The following is a 20,532-nucleotide window of genomic DNA, read 5'->3' as shown; positions in this document are numbered from 1 at the left end:
ACATATATACTTACATCATGTATATATTACATGTTATTATGAATGTTACTAGATACTACATATATACTTACATCATGTATATATTACATGTTATTATGAATGTTACTACATGACATATATACTTACATCATGTATATATTACACGTTATTATGGATGTTACTACATGACATATATACTTACATCATGTATATATTACATGTTATTATGAATGTTACTAGATACTACAGATATACTTACATCATGTATATATTACATGTTATTATGAACGTTACTACATGACATATATACTTACATCATGTATATATTACATGTTATTATGAATGTTACTAGATACTACATATATACTTACATCATGTATATATTAAATGTTATTATGAATGTTACTAGATACTACAGATGTACTTATATCATGTATATATTACATGTAATGAATGTTACTACATGACATATATACTTACATCATGTATATATTACATGTTATTATGAATGTTACTAGATACTACAGATATACTTACATCATGTATATATTACATGTTATTATGAATGTTACTACATGACATATTTACTTACATCACATATCTCTTACCTCATTGTCAAAAATGTTTGGTAATGTAATCTGTGATATTTTTTTACCTGAATAAATGCTTCTGATATTTTTGTACATTAAATGTTGTACACTTTTATCATATTTGTTTTGCTGCATGACGATGTCTGAACCACCTGTGTTGATTAACCATGTGTGATATTCAGCCTGGTAAACATTACGTGAATGAAAATTCAACCAAAACACGTCATAAAATAATTAACACAATATCCCTAATACTCATCAATTGAGTTTAATTATCACGAAATAACAGATTTGACAAAGCACGATCGTAATGTAGGACATTTTTATTTTTTAATGTTGTTAAATCGGATGTGTAGTGTAGTGCTTTTATTTTAAAACCGGAACTACGATACGTTTGAGTAGGTGTCTTGACATGTTTCGATAGTTCGGTAAAATGTTAGTTTTCTCTCACCGTACTCCAGAGTGAAAGTAATTGAAATTGTGTCAGATTCATAAATTAATCATATTTTAAGTGTTGTTTTATATTTTAAGAATAATACAGTTAATTTTATCCGCACCGTCTAAAAATTAAAAATTAAAAAAAATACCTCAGGTCGTGACGTTGCAAAAGCTCTGTCGTAAACACTGCCGTAGAAAAAAACCGACGTAATCAGGCGCATGCGCAGACAGATCGAGTCTCGGGTCGTCTTAAATGTTGCGTGTTGTCAAGTACGTACATGTTAACAAAAATGTTGTCTATTTAGAGAAAACGTCGATTAATAATTGTTTCCATCCGGAAACATTAGCGTGGTTGCACGTTGTTGCGTTCTTAGCTTCGCTAATTTAGCTCGCTAGTTAGCGTAGTTGGCTAGTTAGCTTAGCTTGCTAGTTAGCTTAGCTTGTTAGCTGCTAACAAAGAGACGCGGAAGTTGTTTAAACGTCGCAAAGTAGAGAACTAATGTGAGTGCAAAGTGTTGGGATTGTGTGAAAATGTGCGAAAGAACGATAGCGGAGTGCGAGGAGGAACTTTCTAGAACAAAAGAGGAGAACTATCAACTACTGGACGCTGTTTTCAAGAAACATCAAGTTGTGTTACACAGAACAGGTTTGTTTACTTCTTACTCTCACATCTTTACTAACTTTATGTTTGACTAATAACAATTTTCTTAAACAGAAACTGCTTTGAATTGATATGTATCATGAAAATGAGTTGATTGACGTTCCTCTGGGTTTGTAACAATGTATATCAACATGTTTACGAAATTGTTTTATTTAACGATACCACCCCCCCAAGAAATGGATACGGGACACTGCAGGTGAAGTATCTTATATTTCTGTTTTTTTCTTGTAAGGGAATGACTATCAATGAATTATGGACACAAATAAACAACAATAAGTGACCAATGGATTCACATCTCATTTAAATAAAGTGCAACCAATACTAGTCAAAAGTTTACATACACTTGTAAAGAAAATAATGCCATGGCTGTCTTGAGTTTCCAGTCATTTCCACAACTCAGTGTGAAAATAATTCAGTGTTTAAAAAGTCTGTCTAAAATAAATCAGAGTAGAAAAAATTAGTCTAAAAAATGTAATTGGATAAAAATTCAGTTTAAAAAAATCAGTATAAAAAGATTTCAGTGGTTAAGAATTAAGTGCAAAAAAAATTTCAGTGGAAAAAAATTCAGTGTGAAAAAAATAAGTCTAAAAAAATTTTCGTGGTTAAAAATGAAGTGTAAAAAAATTTGGTGGATAAAAATTCAGGGTTAAAATAATTAAGTGTTTAAAATGTCTGTCTAAAAAAATCAGTGTGGTAAGATTCATTGTAGAAATATTAAGTGCAAAATAAATCTTGTGCCTAAAAGTTCAGTGTAAAAATAATTAATTGTTTAAAAAGTCGGTCTAAAAAATTTAGTGTTGAAACATTTAGTTTAAAAAATGTCAGTGGATAAAAATGCTGTGTGAAAATAATTCAGTGTTTAAGAATCAATTGCATACAAATTCAGTACAAAAAAATTCAGTGTAAATATAATTAAATGGATAAAAAATCCGTGTAAACAAATTCAGTGTATAAAAATTCAGTGTTTAAAAATGTAGTGTAAAAGAATTCACTGGTTTAAAATTCATTGTATAAAAATTCAGCGTATAACAATTAATTTAAAAAAAAATTCTGTGCAAAAAATAGATAACGTAAAAATAATTTAGTGTTTAAAAAGTCTGTGTAGAACATTTCAGTGTTAAAAATGTCAGTGGATAAAAAAAATCACAATAAAAAATTGAGTGCATCAAAATTAAGTGTAAAAATATTTCAGAACTTTTTAAATTATGTCTGCAAAATTCAGTGTAGTAACATTCAGTGCATAAAAATTCTGTGTTAAAATTATTCAGGGTTTAAAACGTCCGTCTAAAAAATTCAGTGTAGAAAAATTTAGTGTAAAAAATGTCAGTGGATAAAAATTTTGTATAAAAGAAATCAGTACATAAAAATTTAAGGCAAAAATTTCAATTCAATAATTTAATACAAAAAGTAAAAAAAAATTATGTGGATAAAAAATCAGTGTAAAAGAAATTTAGTGGATATAAATATAGTGTTACACACTGAATTATTTCAGTGTTTAAAAATGATGTCTAAAAAAATTCAGTGTAGTAAGATTCAGTGTAGAAAAATTAAGTGTAAAAAACAAATTAAGTGCATAAAAATTCAGTGTAAAAATAATTCAGTGTTTAAATAGTCAGTCTAAAAAAATCAGTGTAAAATAATGTCAGTGGATAAAAAGTCTGTGTAAAAAAACTCAGTACAAAAAAATGCATCCAACCATCCATCCATTTTTCTACCGCTTATTCCCTTTGGGGTTACGGGGGGCGCTGGTGCAAAAAAATGCAGTGTAATAATAATTAAATGGATTAAAAAAATGTGTCTAAAAAAAATTCAGTGTGAAAAAAATTCAGTGTTTAAAAATTCAGTGTATAAAAATGTATTGTAAAAAAAAAATCAGTGGTTTAAAATTTAGTGTATAAATATATAATGTTTAAAAGTTCATAAAAAAAAAAAAAGTCAGTGCAAAAAATAGTCCAAGTAAAAAATTTCAGTGTTTTAATAGTCTGTGTAGAAAATTTCAGTGTCAAAAATGTCAGTGGATAAAAATACACTATAAAAAATTGAGTGCATAAAAATTCATTGTAGAAAAATTTAGTGTAAAAAATGTCTGTGGATCAGTGTGAAAAAAATTAAGTTCATAAAAATTCAGTGCTAAAATAATTCAGTGTTGAAAAAGTCAGTCAAAAAAAATCAGTGTAGAAACATTTAGTGAAAAAAAAAATGTCAGTGGATAAAAATTCTGTGTAAAAAAAACTCAGTACAAAAAATGCATCCATCCATCCATCCATTTTCTACCGCTTATTCCTTTTGTGGTCGCGGGGGGCGCTGGTGCGAAAAAATGCAGTGTATGATAATTAAAAATTCAGTGTAAAAAAATCGGTACATAAAAATTCAGTGCAATAATAATTCAGTTGAAACAAAGTTTAAGTGGATATAAAAATTAAGTGTAAAAAAATCAGTACATAAAAATTCAGTGCAAAAATAATTCAGTTAAAAAAAATTCCGTGGATAAAGATTCAGTGTGAAAAAAATCAGTCTAAAAAATTTCAGTGGATAGAAATAACTGTAAAAAAATTCAGTGTTTAAAAATTCTGTCTAAAAAAATCAGTGTAGTAAGATTCAGTGTAGACAAATTAAGTACATAAAAATTCAGTGTTTAAAAAGTCTGTCTAAAAAAAATCATTGTGGAAACATTTAGCAAAAAAATGTCAGTGGATAAAAAATCTGTGTAAATAAACTCAGTACAAATAAATGCAGTGTAATAACAATTAAATGGATAAAAACATCTGTGTAAAAAAAATTCAGCGTATTAGAATTCAGTGTGAAAATAATTCAGTGTTTAAAAAAATACTGTAAAAAAATCAGTGGTTTAAAATTCAGTGTTTAAAAATTCAGTGTATAAAAATTTATTTAAAAAAAAATTATTTGCAAAAAATAGTTAAAGTAAAAACAATTCAGTGTTTAAAATGTCTGTGTAGAAAATTTCAGTGTCAAAAAATGTCACTGGATAAAAATACACTATAAAAAATTGAGTGCATAAAAATTCAGTGTAGAAAAATTTAGTGCCAAAAATGTCTGTGGATAAAAATTCCGTGTAAAAAAATCTGTACATAAAAATTCAGTGCAAAAATAATTCAGTGGAAAAAAAAATTTCAGTGGATAAAAATTCAGTGTTAAAATAATTCATTGTTTAAAAATTCTGTCTAAATGATTCAGTGCAGGAAAATTAAGTGTAAAAAAAAAATTAAGTGCATAAAAATTCGGTGTAAAAATAATTCAATGTTTAAAAAGTCTGTCTAAAAAAATTCAGTGTCGAAACATTTAGTGTAAAAAAAATGTCAGTGGATAAAAATTCAGTGTATAAAAATTTAGTGTAAAAAAAAATCAGTGGTTTAAAATTCAGTGTATAAAAATTATTATTTTTTTAATTTTATTGCAAAAAAATAGATAATGTAAAAATAATTCAGTGTTTGAAAAGTCTGTGTAGAAAATGTAAGTGTTAAAAAATGTCAGTGGACAAAAATACACAAAAAATTGAGTGCATAAAAATTCAGTGTAAAAATAATTCAGTGTTTAAAACATCCGTCTAAAAAAATTCAATGTAGAAAAATTTTGTGTAAAAAATGTCAGTGGATAAAAATTCAGTGTAAAAATATTTCAGTGAAAAATATATTTCAATACATAAAAATTATGTGTGAAAAAAATCAGTCCAAAAAAATTTCATTGGATAAAAATTAAGTGTAAAAAAATTCAGTGGATAAAAATTCAGTGTTAAAATAATTCAGTGTTCAAAAAGTCTGTCTAAAAAAATTCAATGTAGAAACATTTAGCAAAATAAAATGTCAGTGGATAAAAATTCTGTGTAAATAAACTCAGTACAAAAAATGCAGTGTAATGATAATTAAATGGATAATAAAATCTGTCTGAAAAAATTCTGTGTATAAAAATTCAGTGTGAAAATAATTCAGTGTTTAAAAAATTACTGTAAAAAAATCAGTGGTTTGAAATTCAGTGTATCAAAATTCACTGTTTAAAAATTCAATGTATAAAAATTCATTTAAAAAAATTTCAATGAAAAAATAGTTTGTGTAAAAATAATTCAGTGCTTAAAAAGTCTGTGTAGAAAATTTCAGTGTCAAAAAATGTCAGTGGATAAAACCAGCTTTCTATACTTTAGTCAAGTAGCTAAACTATCAGCTTTTATTTGATGTACTCGTGAAACTTGCACACCTTTGTGGAGAGGAGGGGCCAAACAAAAGAGGCGGGGCCAAACAGGAGGACTGCATTTTATGAATTGTATTATTATTTTTTTTACAGTTTTTGTAGAATAGGATCCATGTTGTCCTTACAGTACAACACAGTACACAACACAGGTGTCAAACTCAAGGCCCGGGGCCACATCTGGCCCGCCACTCCATTTCATGTGGCCCTCATAATGATGTGCCTCAATAAAAGTACTTCCATGCTAAACTAATTTATTCTTTCACAAAATATTCCTAATCATCTACAATCTATTTTTAAAAAATACTTGAAAATTAGATATAATTGTTTAACGAGATATTCATACAAGTGGCCCTCTGACGTGAGTTTGACACCTGCTGTCTGAAAAAAATATTTTTCCTAATATGAAATATGTATATTTATACACCGAAAACTTGCATCATCATGCGGGAAGTTTGGTTTTCACCATTTATGGTCTGTAATATCATCAAAAAGATCAGAGTATCTGTAGAAATCACTGCATCAAAAAGCGACGGCAGTGTGTAAAGGATATCACCACATTTGAACACCCTTTTTTTTCCTGTATTTGTTTCAACTTTGACTATTCAAATAAAAGATAGCATGATGCTGTCTCCGCCTGTGCTTACTTTTTTTTTTGGTGTTTGTCTTCTTGTGTCCGTGCAGAACATCTTCCGAACCCATGGTCCGCTGGCATTAAAGAAGAAGAGGAGGAGCAACAGTCCCCTTGCTTTAAAGAAGAAAAGAAGGAGCCACGGTCTCCTCACATTAAAGAGGAAGAGGTGTCACAGCCCCCCTACATTAAAGAGGAGGAAGAAGAATACAGCATCAGTCAGGAGGGGTCCCCAGTGACTGGTGTCCCTGTGAAGAGTGAAGATGGTGAGGTCAAATGTGAAAATGCGGAGCCTCCAACACAACACACGGACACGCTCTTAGCTCCACTATCAGAAAGCGACGACGCAACGTCTCACACCCACGCAAACGCGGACTCTCACTTGCGAACGCACGTCCGAGGGAAACCGTTCAGTTGTTCCGTTTGCAGCACGCAATTCTCCCAGAAGACAACCATGCTGGTGCACGCCAGGACGCACACGGGGGAGAAACCTTTCCGCTGCTCGGTCTGCGGCAAGCGCTTCGCGCAGCAGGCGCACATGCTGTCTCACGCCAGGACGCACACGGGGGAGAAACCCTTCCGCTGCTCGGTCTGCGGCAAGCGCTTCGCGCAACAGGCGCACATGCTCTCCCACGCCAGGACGCACACGGGAGAGAAACCCTTCAGTTGCTCGGTGTGCGGCGGCGCGTTCGCCCAGACGTCCTCTCTGAACCGGCACATGAGGACGCACACCGGAGAGAAACCCTTCAGCTGCTCGGACTGCGGCAAGAGCTTCTCCCAAAAGGTGAACATGCTCTCGCACATGAGGACCCACACGGGGGAAAAACCTTTCAGTTGCTCAGTGTGCAGCGTTGCGTTTTCTTTCTTGTCTTCTTTGGATCGACACATGGAGAGGCACTGATGGTCGACTCTTTGTTTGCTTTTACCCGGACAAATTTAGTCCCGGTAATATATTTTGTCTGATGCTGTTTTGTAATTATTTTCAACTAATTGAGCTCCGGATCAGCTGCTCCAGATTTGTTCCAACACTTTCTATAATATTAAAATGTGTCACACTGTTGAAGCCATCTCAAGAGAAACTACAGTTTCCAAAAACAGTTTGAAACGTGGACTCGCCAGACCCCCAGTACACTTTTCCACTTTGCATCAGTCCATCTTAGATGAGTTCTGCGGCGTTTCCGGGTGTTGTTGATAAATGGCTCTGGCTTTGCATCGCAGAGTTTTACCTTGCACTTACAGATACAGTGGCCGACTGTAGTTACTAACAGTGGTTTTTCTGAAGTGTTCCTGTGCCCATGTGGTGATATCATTTACACACCGATGTGGCTTTTTGATGCAGTACCGCCTGAGGGATCCATGGTCACGGGCATTCAATGATTTGTCCAGATTATCGGAACCTTTTGATGATATTACGGAGCATAGAAGGTGAAATCCCCAAATTCCTTGCAATAGCTGGTGGAGAAATGTTATTCTTAAAAAAATTGCTCAGTCATTTTTGACCACCGCCCCGTCCTCGTTTGTGAACGACTGAGCATTTCATGGAAGCTGCTTTTACACCCAATCATAAGTGTTTGATGAACATTCTTCAACCTTCTCAGTCTTTTTTGCCACTTGTGCCAGGTTTCTTGAAACATGCTGCAGGCATCCTATTCCAAATGTGTCAGTGTGAACATGAAATATCTTGTCTTTGCAGTCTATTCAATTGAATAGAAGTTGAAAAGTGTTTGCAAATCATTGTATTCTCTTTTTATTTACCATTTACACAATATCTAGAGTAGATATAGTAGTCTACTACAGTTTAGTGGAGTAAATATAGTAGGGTAGCTAGAGTATACTCTATAGTAGAGACTTGTATAGTGCAGTTCATTGATTTGATTGTATAGGAAAGTCTAGTATAGCGAAGTTAATGAGTAGATTATAGAACAGATATAATAGAGTCTAGTATAGTTTAGTATAGTGGAGTAGATATTGTAGAGTCTAATATAGTGGAGTAAGTTATAGTAGAGTCTAGTATAGTGGAGTAGATATAGTAGAGTCTAATTTAGTGGAGTATATATAGTAGAGTCTAGTATAGTGGAGTAAGCATAGTAGAGTCTAGCATAGTGGAATAGATATGGTATAGACTAGTGGAATAGATATTGTAGTTATAGTATAGTGGAGTAGATATAGTAGAGTCTAGTATAGTGGAGTAAATATAGTAGTGTCTAGTTTAGTGGAATATATATAGTAGAATCTAGTGTAGTGAAGTAGATATAGTAGAGTCTAGTTTAGTGGAGTAGATAAAGTAGAATTTATTATAGTGGAGTAAATATAGTAGTCTAGTTTAGTGGAGTAGATATAGTAGACTCTAGTACAGTGGAGTATATATAGTAGAGTCTAGTTTAGTGGAGTAGATATAGTAGAGTCTAGTATAGTGGAATAGATAAAGTAGAGTCTAGTTTAGTGGAGTAGATATAGTAGAGTAGTACAGTGGAGTATAAATAGTAGAGTAGTTTAGTGGAGTAGATATAGTTGAATTTATTGTACTGAAGTAGATATAGTATAGTCTGGTTTAGTGGAGTAGATATAGTAGAGTCTAGTATAGTGGAGTAGATATATTAGCGTCTAGCATTGTGGAATAGGTATAGTAGAGTCTAGTATAGTGGGGTGGATGTAGTAGAGCCTAATTTAGTGGAGTAGATATAGTAGAGTCTAGTTTAGTGGAGTAGATAAAGTAGAATTTATTATAGTGGAGTAGATATATTAGCGTCTAGCATTGTGGAATAGGTATAGTAGAGTCTAGTACAGTGGGGTGGATGTAGTAGAGCCTAATTTAGTGGAGTAGATATAGTAGAGTCTAGTATAGTGGAATAGATAAAGTAGAGTCTAGTTTAGTGGAGTAGATATAGTAGAGTAGTACAGTGGAGTATAAATAGTAGAGTCTAGTTTAGTGGAGTAGATATAGTTGAATTTATTGTACTGAAGTAGATATAGTATAGTCTGGTTTAGTGGAGTAGTTATAGTAGAGTCTAGTATAGTGGAGTAGATATATTAGCGTCTAGCATTGTGGAATAGGTATAGTAGAGTCTAGTATAGTGGGGTGGATGTAGTAGAGCCTAATTTAGTGGAGTAGATATAGTAGAGTCTAGTGCAGTGTAGTAAATATAGTAGAGTCTAGATTAGTGGAGTGGATATACTAGAGTTTAGTACTGTGGAGTAGATATAGTAGAGTATATTACAGTGGAGTATAAATAGTAGAGTCTAGTTTAGTGGAGTAGATACAGTAGAATCTATTGTACTGAAGTAGATATAGTAGAGTCTACTTTATTGGAGTATATATATAGTAGAGTAATTTAGTGGAGTAGTTATTGTAGAGTCTAATATAGTGGATTAAATATAGTAGAGTCCAGTTTAGTGTAGTATATATAGTAGAGTCTAGTACAGTGGAGTAGATATAGCAGACTCTAGTTTAGTGGAGTTGATACAGTAGGATCTATTATACTGAAGTAGATATAGTAGAGTTAGTACAGTGGAGTAGATATAGTAGAGGATAGTATAGTGGAGTAGATATAACAGAGTCTAGTATAGTGGAGTAGATATAGTAGAGTCTAGTATAATGTAGTAGATATGGTAGAGTTTAGTGGAGTAGATATAGTTGAGTCTAGTTTAGTGGAGTAGATATGATTCAGTCTAAAAATACAGTAGTAGATATAATAGGGTCTAGTATAGTGGAGTAGATATAATAGAGTCTTGCTTAGTGGAGTAGACAAAGTAGAATCTATTATAGTGGAATAGATTTAGTAGAGTCTAGTTTAGTGGAGTAGATGTAGTATAGTCTAGTTTAGTGGAGTAGATATAGTAGAGTCTAGTTTAGTGGAGTAGGTGTAGTATAGTCTAGTATAGTGGAGTAGATGTAGTAGATTAGGGGTCGGGAACCTTTTTGGCTGAGAGAGCCATGAAAGCCAAAGATTTTAAAAAGTATTTCCGTGAGAGCCATATTATATTTTCTAACACCGAATACAACTAAATGCATGCATTTTTTTAAATTAATAACATTTGCAGAGTACAATAAGTCTCCTATTATTTTAAATAACATGTTTTATTCTAAAGCTAACCAATAATAAATAAAATACTTCTAATCAATAATGTGACTTCTTGAACAGGTGCGGTAGAAAAATGGATGAATGGATTAAAATGCATATATTTTGAAGGTTATTTTTAACACTGTGATTGCCAGCAAAATGATTCATTATTTATCGTGTTAAGCAATGTCAGCTAAGATTTATCCGAGAGCCAGATGCAGTCATCAAAAGAGCCACATCTGGCTCTAGAGCCATAGGTTCCCTACCCCTGTGGTAGACTATAGTTGAAGTTGGAACATGTTGAATTGAGGGATTGTAATACGGAATTCCTGGAATTTCAGGACTTTTTCAAGTTGAAAAAAAACAAACTTACCTTTTTTGTCCTGATTAAGAAGAATATTTTGACAGTGGAATGGTTGAAATGCGTTGAAAAATGTGGAAGGAATAGTTACCAGAAAAAAGGTGGAAATAGTGCTCTGGAAAACCAGGAATTCTGGAAAATCCTGGAATTGTTTTTAACGTGGATGAATAATAGTTTGAATTTCCAGAATGGTGGAATGTGGTATAGGTGGAATGGGTTGAAAAATGTGGGAATTGTGGGAGTTTGAAGAATGGCCAATTCATTTCCATGAGAATTTCCCCCAAAATTGGGAAATTTGGGAAAAGCAGGATTTTTTTTTTTTTTTTTAAATGCTAAAAAACTTGAATGGTCTGAATGAGTTGAAATGTTTGGTGTTAAAGTGTTCCAAAATAGTTGAGAAATGTTGAAGTTGTAACATGTTAAATTGAAAAATTGTATTACAGAATTCCTGGAATTTCGGGAATTTTTCTGGTTGAAAAAAAACAAAATTTTTTTTTCCTGATTAAGAAAAATGTTTTGACGGTGGAATGGTTGAAATGCGTTGAAAATTGTGGAAGGAGTAGTTGCCAGGAAAAAAAGGGTGAAAATAAGGCTGTGGAAAACAAGGAATTCTGAAAAATCCTGGAATTTTTTGAACTTGGATGAATGATAGTTTGAATTTCCAGAATGGTGGAATGTGTTATAGATGGAATGGTTTGAATGGATTGAAAAATGTGGAAATGGTGGAAGTTTGAATAATGGCCAATTCATTTCAATGGGAATTTTCCCAAAAATTAGGAATTTCGGGAAAAGCGGGATTTTTTGGGGGGAAAATGCTAAAAAACTTTAATGGTCCGAACTAGTTGAAACGGTTTGGTGTTGAAAATGTTCAAATGGGTTAAGAAATGTTGAAGTTGAAGCATGTTGAATTGAGAAATTGTATTACGGAATTCCTGGGATTTCAGGAATTTTTCCAGTTGAAACTTGTTTTTTTTTTCCTGATTAAGAAGAATGTTTTGACAGTGGAATGGTTGAAATGCATTGAAAAATGTGGAAGAAGTAGTCACCCAAAAAAGTGTGGAAATAGGGCTCTGGAAAACCAAGGTTTCTGGAAAATCCTGGAATTTTTTGGAACTTGGATAAATGATGATTTGAATTTCCAGAATGGTGGAATGTGTTATAGGTGGAATGGGTTGAAAAATGTGGGAATTTTGGAAGTTTGAAGAATGGCCAATTCATTTCAATGAGAATTTCCCAAAAACTTGAATGGTCTGGATGAGTTGAAATGGTTGGTGTTGAAATTTTCCAAATCGGTTCAGAAATGTTGAAGTTATAACATGTTGAATTGAAAAATTATATTACGGAATTCCTGGAATTTCTGGAATTTTTCCGGTTGAAAAAAAATATATATTTTTTTCCTGATTAAGAAAAAATGTTTTGACAGTGGAATGTGTTGAAATACGTTGAAAAATGTGAAAGAAGTAGTCACCAGATAAAAATGGTGGAAATAGGGCTTTGGAAAACCAGGAATTCTGGAAAATCCTGGAATTTTTTTTTTTTACTTCGAAAAATGATAGATTAATTTCTAGAATGGTGGAATGTCTTGAAGGTGGAATGGTTTGAATGGGTTGAAAAATGTGGAAATGGTGGAAGTTTGAAGAATTGCCAATTCATTTTAATGGGAATTTCCCCAAAAATTGGGAATTTTGGGAAAAGCAGGATTTTTTTTTTGTGAAAATGCTAAAAAAAAAACAACTTGAAAGTTACGAACTATTTGAAACGGTTACGTGTTGAAAATTTCCAAATCTGTTGAGAAATGTTGAAATTGTAACATGTTGAATTGAAAAATTGTATTACGGAATTCCTGGAATTTCTGGAATTTTTCCGGTTAAAAAAAAAAATCCTTTTTTTTTCCCGATTAAGAAGAATGTTTTGGAAGGAGAAGTCGCCAGAAAAAAAGGTTGGAATCAGGGCTCAGGAAAACCAGGAATTCTGGAAAATCCTGGATTTTATTTTTTTTTTTTTGCTTGGAAAAATGATAGTTTAACTTCCAGAATGGAGGAATGTCTTGAAGGTGGAATGGGTTGAATCGGTGGAAAAATGTGGAAATGGAGGAAGTTTGAAAACTTATTTTTGAATGGGAAAAATGTCCAGAAAAAACTGGAAATCTGTGGATTGTGTGAATTTGGGGGGAGGGGGGGGTATTTGTCCAGGGAAGGCCCGCAATTCCCGAAAAGACTGAAAAGTTTGAAGTTGGAACGCTTTGAATCGGATGAAAAAATGTGGAAGGTAGATCTGGAAAAGAATCTGTAAAAGAAGAAGTTGAAAAAAACATGTGTGTGAAGGGACAAGCGGTAGAAAATAGATTTGTGAAGGGTTTGGAGCACTCACGCAACAAATGGCAACGTGACTAAAAGCTAGCAGTTCTTGCCTGCAGTAGCCAAAAATGACCAGCAGATGGCAGCACAGTATTGTAACGGCCAGCGTCTGTAGCCAGCTTGTTTATCTCGCGAGATCTGACAACGCCGCGCGAGAACAGGAGTAATACTAGCCAAGATGGCGTTCGACGGAAAATATGATATTGTCCTCGTTAAAGTTACTTGTAATTAATAAGTAGGTACGTGCACGCATGTACGTCATTTAACAACGTAAACGTTCATAATTCATTTGTAGTAGGACACATTAAGTCATTTCAATGCTAACTTAGCTCGCGAGTTAGCTTAGCAGAGCTTAGCTTGTTAGCTGCTAACAAAGCGAACCGGAAGTTGTTTAAACGTCGCTAAACGGAGATCAAGTGTGAGTTTAAAGTGTGGCAAACGTGTGGAAATGTGCGAAAGAGCGATGGACGGAAACGAGGGGGAACTTTCCAGATCCAAAGAGGAGAAGGAGCTACTGGATGTTTATTATAAGAAACATCATCAAGTTGTGTTACACAGAACAGGTTTGTTTACTTCTTACTCTCACATCTTTAATAACTTTATATTTCATTATTAACACTATTCTTAGGTTTGTTTACTTCTTACTCTCACATCTTTAATAACTTTATATTTCATTATTAACACTATTCTTAGGTTTGTTTACTTCTTACTCTCACATCTTTAATAACTTTATATTTCATTATTAACACTATTCTTAGGTTTGTTTACTTCTTACTCTCACATCTTTAATAACTTTATATTTCATTATTAACACTATTCTTAGGTTTGTTTACTTCTTACTCTCACATCTTTAATAACTTTATATTTCATTATTAACACTATTCTTAGGTTTGTTTACTTCTTACTCTCACATCTTTAATAACTTTATATTTCATTATTAACACTATTCTTAGGTTTATTTACTTCTTACTCTCACATCCTTACTCACTTTATATTTGATTAGTAACACTACACGTGTATAATAACATTTTATATGATTTGACATGTACAGTGGTGGTCAAAAGTTTACATACACTTGTAAAGAACATGATGTCATGGCTGTCTGGAGTTCCCAATCCTTTATACAACTCTTAATTTTTTGTGATAGAGTGATTTCAGCATTGTTTCTTTTTTGAATCATCTGACATCACATGGACAAAGATTTTACCTTCTGGAGGAACGTTCTGTGGTCAGATGCAACAAAAAGGGAGCTGTTTAGCCTCAATAGCCAGCAATATGTTTGGAGGACAAAAGTTGAGGCCTTTAATCCCAGGAACACCATGCCAACCGTCAAGCATGGTGGTGGTAGTATTATGCTCTGGGCCTGTTTTGCTGCCAATGGAACTGGTGCTTTACAGAGAGTGAATGGGACAATGAAATAAGTTTTTTTGTGAAAAACAAGTACGTGCTCCAATCACAATAAAATAAGAGCTGTAGAAATGATTGGAAACTCGACCACGACTGTATATAGTCCATTATTTTCACACTATTGACTAGAGATGCATTGAAAATTTGGCCGCCAAAAAGACTTTGACCACCACTTTTGTGTGGTGTTGCTTCCTTATTTGTCATTATTCCAAAAGGATTTTTAATGTGTAGCAGCTGCAGCTGAACTGAATGCGACAAAAAGTCAAAACGTCAGTCAGCTGGAACAAAAAATACAGATGGCAGTATCATTAGTCCGGCATCTTTACGGTCCTCATGGACCGACCTACGGTAGGAATGGTGCTCCTGGTATTAAAGGACTCACCTTTTCTCCTCCAAACATACAGCTGGGTATTGTGGCCAAACAACTCCATTTTTGTTGCATCTGACCACAGAACTTTCTTGTCTTTGTCCATGTGATGTTCTATATTGTTTATATCCCAATGATGCCAACCCTCCCCCGCCCCCAAAAACAGTAAAACAGCAAAAGAACAAAAAAAACAGTAATAATGATATCAACAAATAAATCAAAAATGGTAATAATGATAATAATACAAAATAAAAGAATAGAGATAGTTAAAAAAAATAAGATAAAATAATAATACAAAATAAAATAATTTAAACAGTTAAAAAAACATTAATACAAAATAAAAGAGTATCAACAGATAGTTAAAAAATGATAGTAATAACAAATAAAATTATACAAACAGATAGTAAAATAATATTAACGAATGAATACATTTACAAAAATAATAATTATAAAATAAAATATACAAATAGAAACAGTTTAAAAAATAATAATGAAAATAATACGAAATAAAAGAATACAAACAGATAGTTAAAAATTATAATAAGAAATAAAATAATATACACAGGTAGTAAAATAATATTAATAAATACATTAATTTACACAAATAATAATTATAATATAAAATGTAAAAATAGAAACAGATAGTTATAAAGAAGAAGAATACAAAATAAAATTAAAAAAAATACAAACAGGTAGTTAAAAAAGATAATAACAACTAGTAAAACAATATAAACAGATATTAGGATAATATTAACAAATAAATAAATTTACAAAAATAATAATTATAATATAAAATATAAAAATACAAACAGATAGTCTAAAAAAATAATTATACAAAATGAAATAATATAAACAGATAATTAAGAAAAAGATAATTATAATAATACAAAATCAAGGAATATAAAGAGATAGTTAATAAAGATAATAATACAAACTAAAAAAAATATAAACAGATAGCTAAAAAGATAATGATAAAAAATAAAATGTATAAACAGATAGTAAAACAATATTAACATATAAATACAATTACAAAAATAATAACGATAATATAAAATATAAAAATAGAAACACATAGTTTAAAAAAATAATGATAATAATACAAAATAAAACAATACAAACAGATAGTTAAAAAAATAGTAACAATGCAAAATAAAAAAATATAAACAATTAGTTAAAAAAGATAATGATAGACTTAGACTTCCTTTTTATTGTCATTCAAATTTGAACTTTACAGCACAGATAAGAACGATATTTCGTTACATAAGAAACCAAGAACTAGTTAGTGCTGGATAAAAAAGCAATAAGGTGCATATATAATTAAATAAATATATATAAATTATATATATATATATATATATATATATATATATATATATATAATAAATACATATATATAAATAAATAAATAGATTACTGTACAGATAAATATATTGCACTTTTTCACATGCGTCCACATTTATGGATGTATGTTATATTGTCTTTTTTTATTCCAGCGAGTTAATCCATTTTGGGGGGAGCTGAGGGGATAATTTAATTATGATGTGTTCTTACAGCCTGAGGGAAGAAGCTGTTACAGAACCTGGAGGTTATGCTTCGGAGGCTGCGCAACCTCTTCCTATAGTCCAGCAGTGAAAACAGTCCTTGGTGGGGGTGGGAGGAGTCTTTGCAGATTTTCTGAGCCTTGGTCAGGCAGCGGCTTTTTGCAATCTCCTGGATAGGAGGAAGAGGAGTCTTGATGATCTTTTCCGCCATCCTCACCACTCTCTGGAGAGACTTCCAGTCTGAGGCATTGCAGGCTCCAGTCCAGACAGAGATGCTGTTGGTCAGCAGGTGGTCTCTATAGTGGCTCTGTAGAATGTGCTGAGAATGGGGGGAGGGAGCTGTGCTCTTTTCATCCCACGCTAAAAGTGCACGCGCTGCTGAGCTCTTTTTACAAGAGCTCCGGTGTGTAGGGACCAGGTTATATTGTCAGTGATCTGCACCCCCAGGAACTTGGTGTTGCTTACCATCTCCACCGCTGTGCCGTTGATGAAGAGTGGAGCGTGGCTGGACTGGTGCTTCCTGAAGTCAACCATGATCTCCTTGGTCTTGTCCACGTTCAGGACCAGGTTGTTGGTTCTGCACCAGTCAACCAGATGTTTCACCTCCTACCTCTAGTCCATGTGGTTGTTGTCACGGATGAAGCCTACTACTGTCGTGTCGTCCACATACTTCACAATGTGGTTAGTAGTGGACCTGGCGCAGCAGTCATGGGTCATCAATGTGAACAGCAGCGGACTCAGGACTCAGGACACAACCCTGGGGGGAGCCGGTGCTCAGGGAGATGGCACTGGAGGTGTTGTTGCCCACTCTCACAGACTCTGGGGTCTGTCTGTGAGGAAGTCAAGCAGCCAGTTGCTAAGGGGGGGTACTGAATCCAAGGGGGCCTGTTTGCTCACCAAATGCTGCGGGATGATGGTGTTGAATGCGGAGCTGAAGTCCAGAAACAACATCCGCACGTGTGTGTCCTTTCCTTCCAGATGTTCTAAGCTCAGGTGGAGTGCAGAGGAGATGGCGTCCTCTGTGGAGGGGTTAGGGCGATAAGCAAACTGGTATGGGTCGAATGTGGGGGGGGAATAATGATAATAATCATTATTATTATTATTATTATTATATAGCATCTGTTAATAATACAAAATCAAATAATATAAACAGATAGTTATAAAAATATATAATACAAAATAACATAATACAAACAGATGGTTAAAAAATATAATAACAACAAATAAAAGAATATAAACAGATAGTTTAAAAACATGATAATTATAACAAATCATATAATATAAACAGGGAGTAAAACAATGTTAACAAATACATTCATTTAACAAAGATAATTATGAGAATATAAAATAAAAAAATAGAAAGAGATAGTTTAAAAAATAATAATGATAAGAAAACAAACATAAAAGAATAAAAACAGATAGTTAAAAAAAGATAATAATAATAATACATAATAAAATAATACAATCAGATAGATAAAAAGATAATAATACAAAATTAAAGAATATAAACATAGTTAAAAAAAAGATCATGATAATAATAATACAAAATAAAATAATATAATCACATACATAAAATGATTATAATACAAAATAAAATAATATAAAAATATAGTAAAATAATATTATCAAATTAATAAATTTACAAAAATAATATAAAATACAGTATAAAAAATAGAAACAGATAGATTGAAAAATAATAATGATATTAATACAAAATAAAATAATATAAACAGATAGTTAAAAAAGATAATAATACAAAATAAAATAATATAAACAGATAGTTAAAAAAAGATAATAATACAAAATAAAATAATATAAACAGATAGTTAAAAAAGATAAAAATAAAATAATATTAACAGATAGTAAAATAATATTAACAAATAAATAAATTTACGAAAATAATAATGATAATAATATATTATATAAAAATAGAAACAGTTCGCTTAAAAATAATGAGGAAAAAAATATAAAAGATAGTTTTAAAAGAAAGACAATAATACAAAATAAACTAATAGAATATAAACAGATAGTTAAAAAAGGATAATAATAACAAATAAAATAATATAAACAGATATTGAACAAATACATAGGAAAACAAACTATAGCCAAAGAGGGAGTAACCTTTTTTTAAACAGTACAATCACTAATCAGAGAAAAGCATTACCAGGAAATGAATATCACAGGAGATCCCAACTTTGAAGCTGTAGATGGAAATCACAATGGACATTCATAAAACAGAGAAGATAACGGCTTTTATTAATTTTAAATTGCAAAAATATACTTCACACTGGGAAAACTATTATGTCACGTCCCGTTAGCCTGATTTTATTTTCTCTAATGAATACTTTTTTTTTTTTTGTCCATGATTGTCCTGCTGTGACCTGCAGACGTCAGTGAAGAACATCTTCCACCCGAGCCTCAGCCCGCCCACATTAAAGAGGAAGATCGCGAGTGGGCGCCCACTCGCGTTAAAGACGAAGCAGAGGAGCCATGGCCCCTTTGTTTTAAAGAGGAGGAAGAGGAGGCGCCACATCCCCTGCACATCAAAGAGGAAGAGGAGGAACACACCATCAGTCAGGAGGGAGAGCATATTGAAGGACTGATGTTTCCAGTGACTGGTGTCCCTGTGAAGAGTGAAGGTGAGGAGGTCAAAGGTGAGCGTGAGGAGAAGAAAGGGGCGGAGCCTCTGACACAACACGTGACCACAGAAGCTGATGGAGACAACCTCTTAGCTCCACTGTCAGATAGCGAGGACACAACCTCACACAACAACGCCTCGGAAAAACCGTGCAGTTGCTCGGTGTGCGGCCACGCCTTCTCTCAAATGTCCTCGCTGCACCGACACTTGAGGACGCACACGGGAGAAAAACCCTTCCGCTGCCCTGACTGCGGCAAGAGCTTCTCGCAGAAGGTGACCATGGAGTCGCACGCGAGGACGCACACCGGCGAGAACCCCTTCCGCTGCGCCGTCTGCGGCAACGCCTTCACCCAGGCGTCCTCGCTGCGGCTGCACGCCAAAACGCACACCGGCGAGAAACCCTTCCGCTGCTCGCACTGCGGCAAGCGCTTCACCCAGAGGGCGCACATGCTGTCGCACGTGAGGACGCACACCGGGGAAAGACCGTTCGGTTGCCCCGTGTGCGGTAAGGCCTTCGCCCAGACTTCCACGTTGAATCAACACCTGAAGACGCATACAGGGGAGAAACCTTTCAGTTGCTCCGACTGCGGCAAAAGCTTCACCCAGAAGGTCACCATGCAGGCACACAAGAGAACGCACACGGGAGAGAAACCTTTTAGTTGCTCGGTTTGCGGTAAGGCCTTTTCTTTCTTATCCTCTCTGGATCGACACATGGAGAGACACTGATGGCCTGATGTGACATGGGTATGGTTTTTCTTTTGTATTTTGTATAAATCCATCATGCACAGAGTTAGGCTGTGTCCCCACACATGTTTTTAGTTCCACACTTCAACACGGCCAAAGTAGAGCGAACATAATCATACCCCTTTTTTTCTGTCATAGAATTTGTTAACACATTTTCTATTCTTGAATTCGAACTAATGATAGAAGATGTCACATTTTTAGTGAGGTTTAAAATTTTAATCGGGATTCCTCCTTCTATTTGTAAACACATTGATTTTGAACTCCTATTTAAAGTGGATCATATGACTACATTGTTTATGTATTCGTTCCATAATTGTATTCCGCTTACTGTTTTGCTAAAGGTTTTAAGTGTTGTACGTGCACACACATTTATATATTTCTCCTCTTTGGAAGGGAAGATTTGTTGTATATTTTTGGCTCGCAGGTTACAGTTTAGATGTTTGCAAATGCACCGAGTCATTGATTTTCAATATTTTGGATTCAATAAATAAAATGTTTGTTATTCTTACTGCCCTATTTTGTAACTTTGTTAGTGAAAGAAATGTACTTTTGTAGCT

At 33.3% G+C, this 20,532-nt stretch overlaps 1 protein-coding gene across 1 annotated transcript; it reads left to right on the top strand.

Moving 5' to 3' along the window:
• Window positions 1-1,209: 1,209 nt before the first annotated feature.
• Window positions 1,210-20,480, top strand: LOC133544940 (zinc finger protein ZFP2-like). Its single transcript, XM_061890187.1, has 5 exons — window positions 1,210-1,653; window positions 6,553-7,393; window positions 8,141-8,162; window positions 13,643-13,841; window positions 18,981-20,480. The coding sequence occupies exons 1-5, from the start codon at window positions 1,539-1,541 to the stop codon at window positions 19,955-19,957; spliced, it is 2,154 nt and encodes a 717-aa protein (XP_061746171.1). The 5' UTR covers window positions 1,210-1,538; the 3' UTR covers window positions 19,958-20,480.
• Window positions 20,481-20,532: the final 52 nt, after the last annotated feature.

This window comes from Nerophis ophidion, linkage group LG28 (assembly GCF_033978795.1).
Source record: "Nerophis ophidion isolate RoL-2023_Sa linkage group LG28, RoL_Noph_v1.0, whole genome shotgun sequence".
NCBI classification, from domain to species: domain Eukaryota; kingdom Metazoa; phylum Chordata; class Actinopteri; order Syngnathiformes; family Syngnathidae; genus Nerophis; species Nerophis ophidion.
This window is presented reverse-complemented; position numbering and strand designations above follow the sequence as displayed.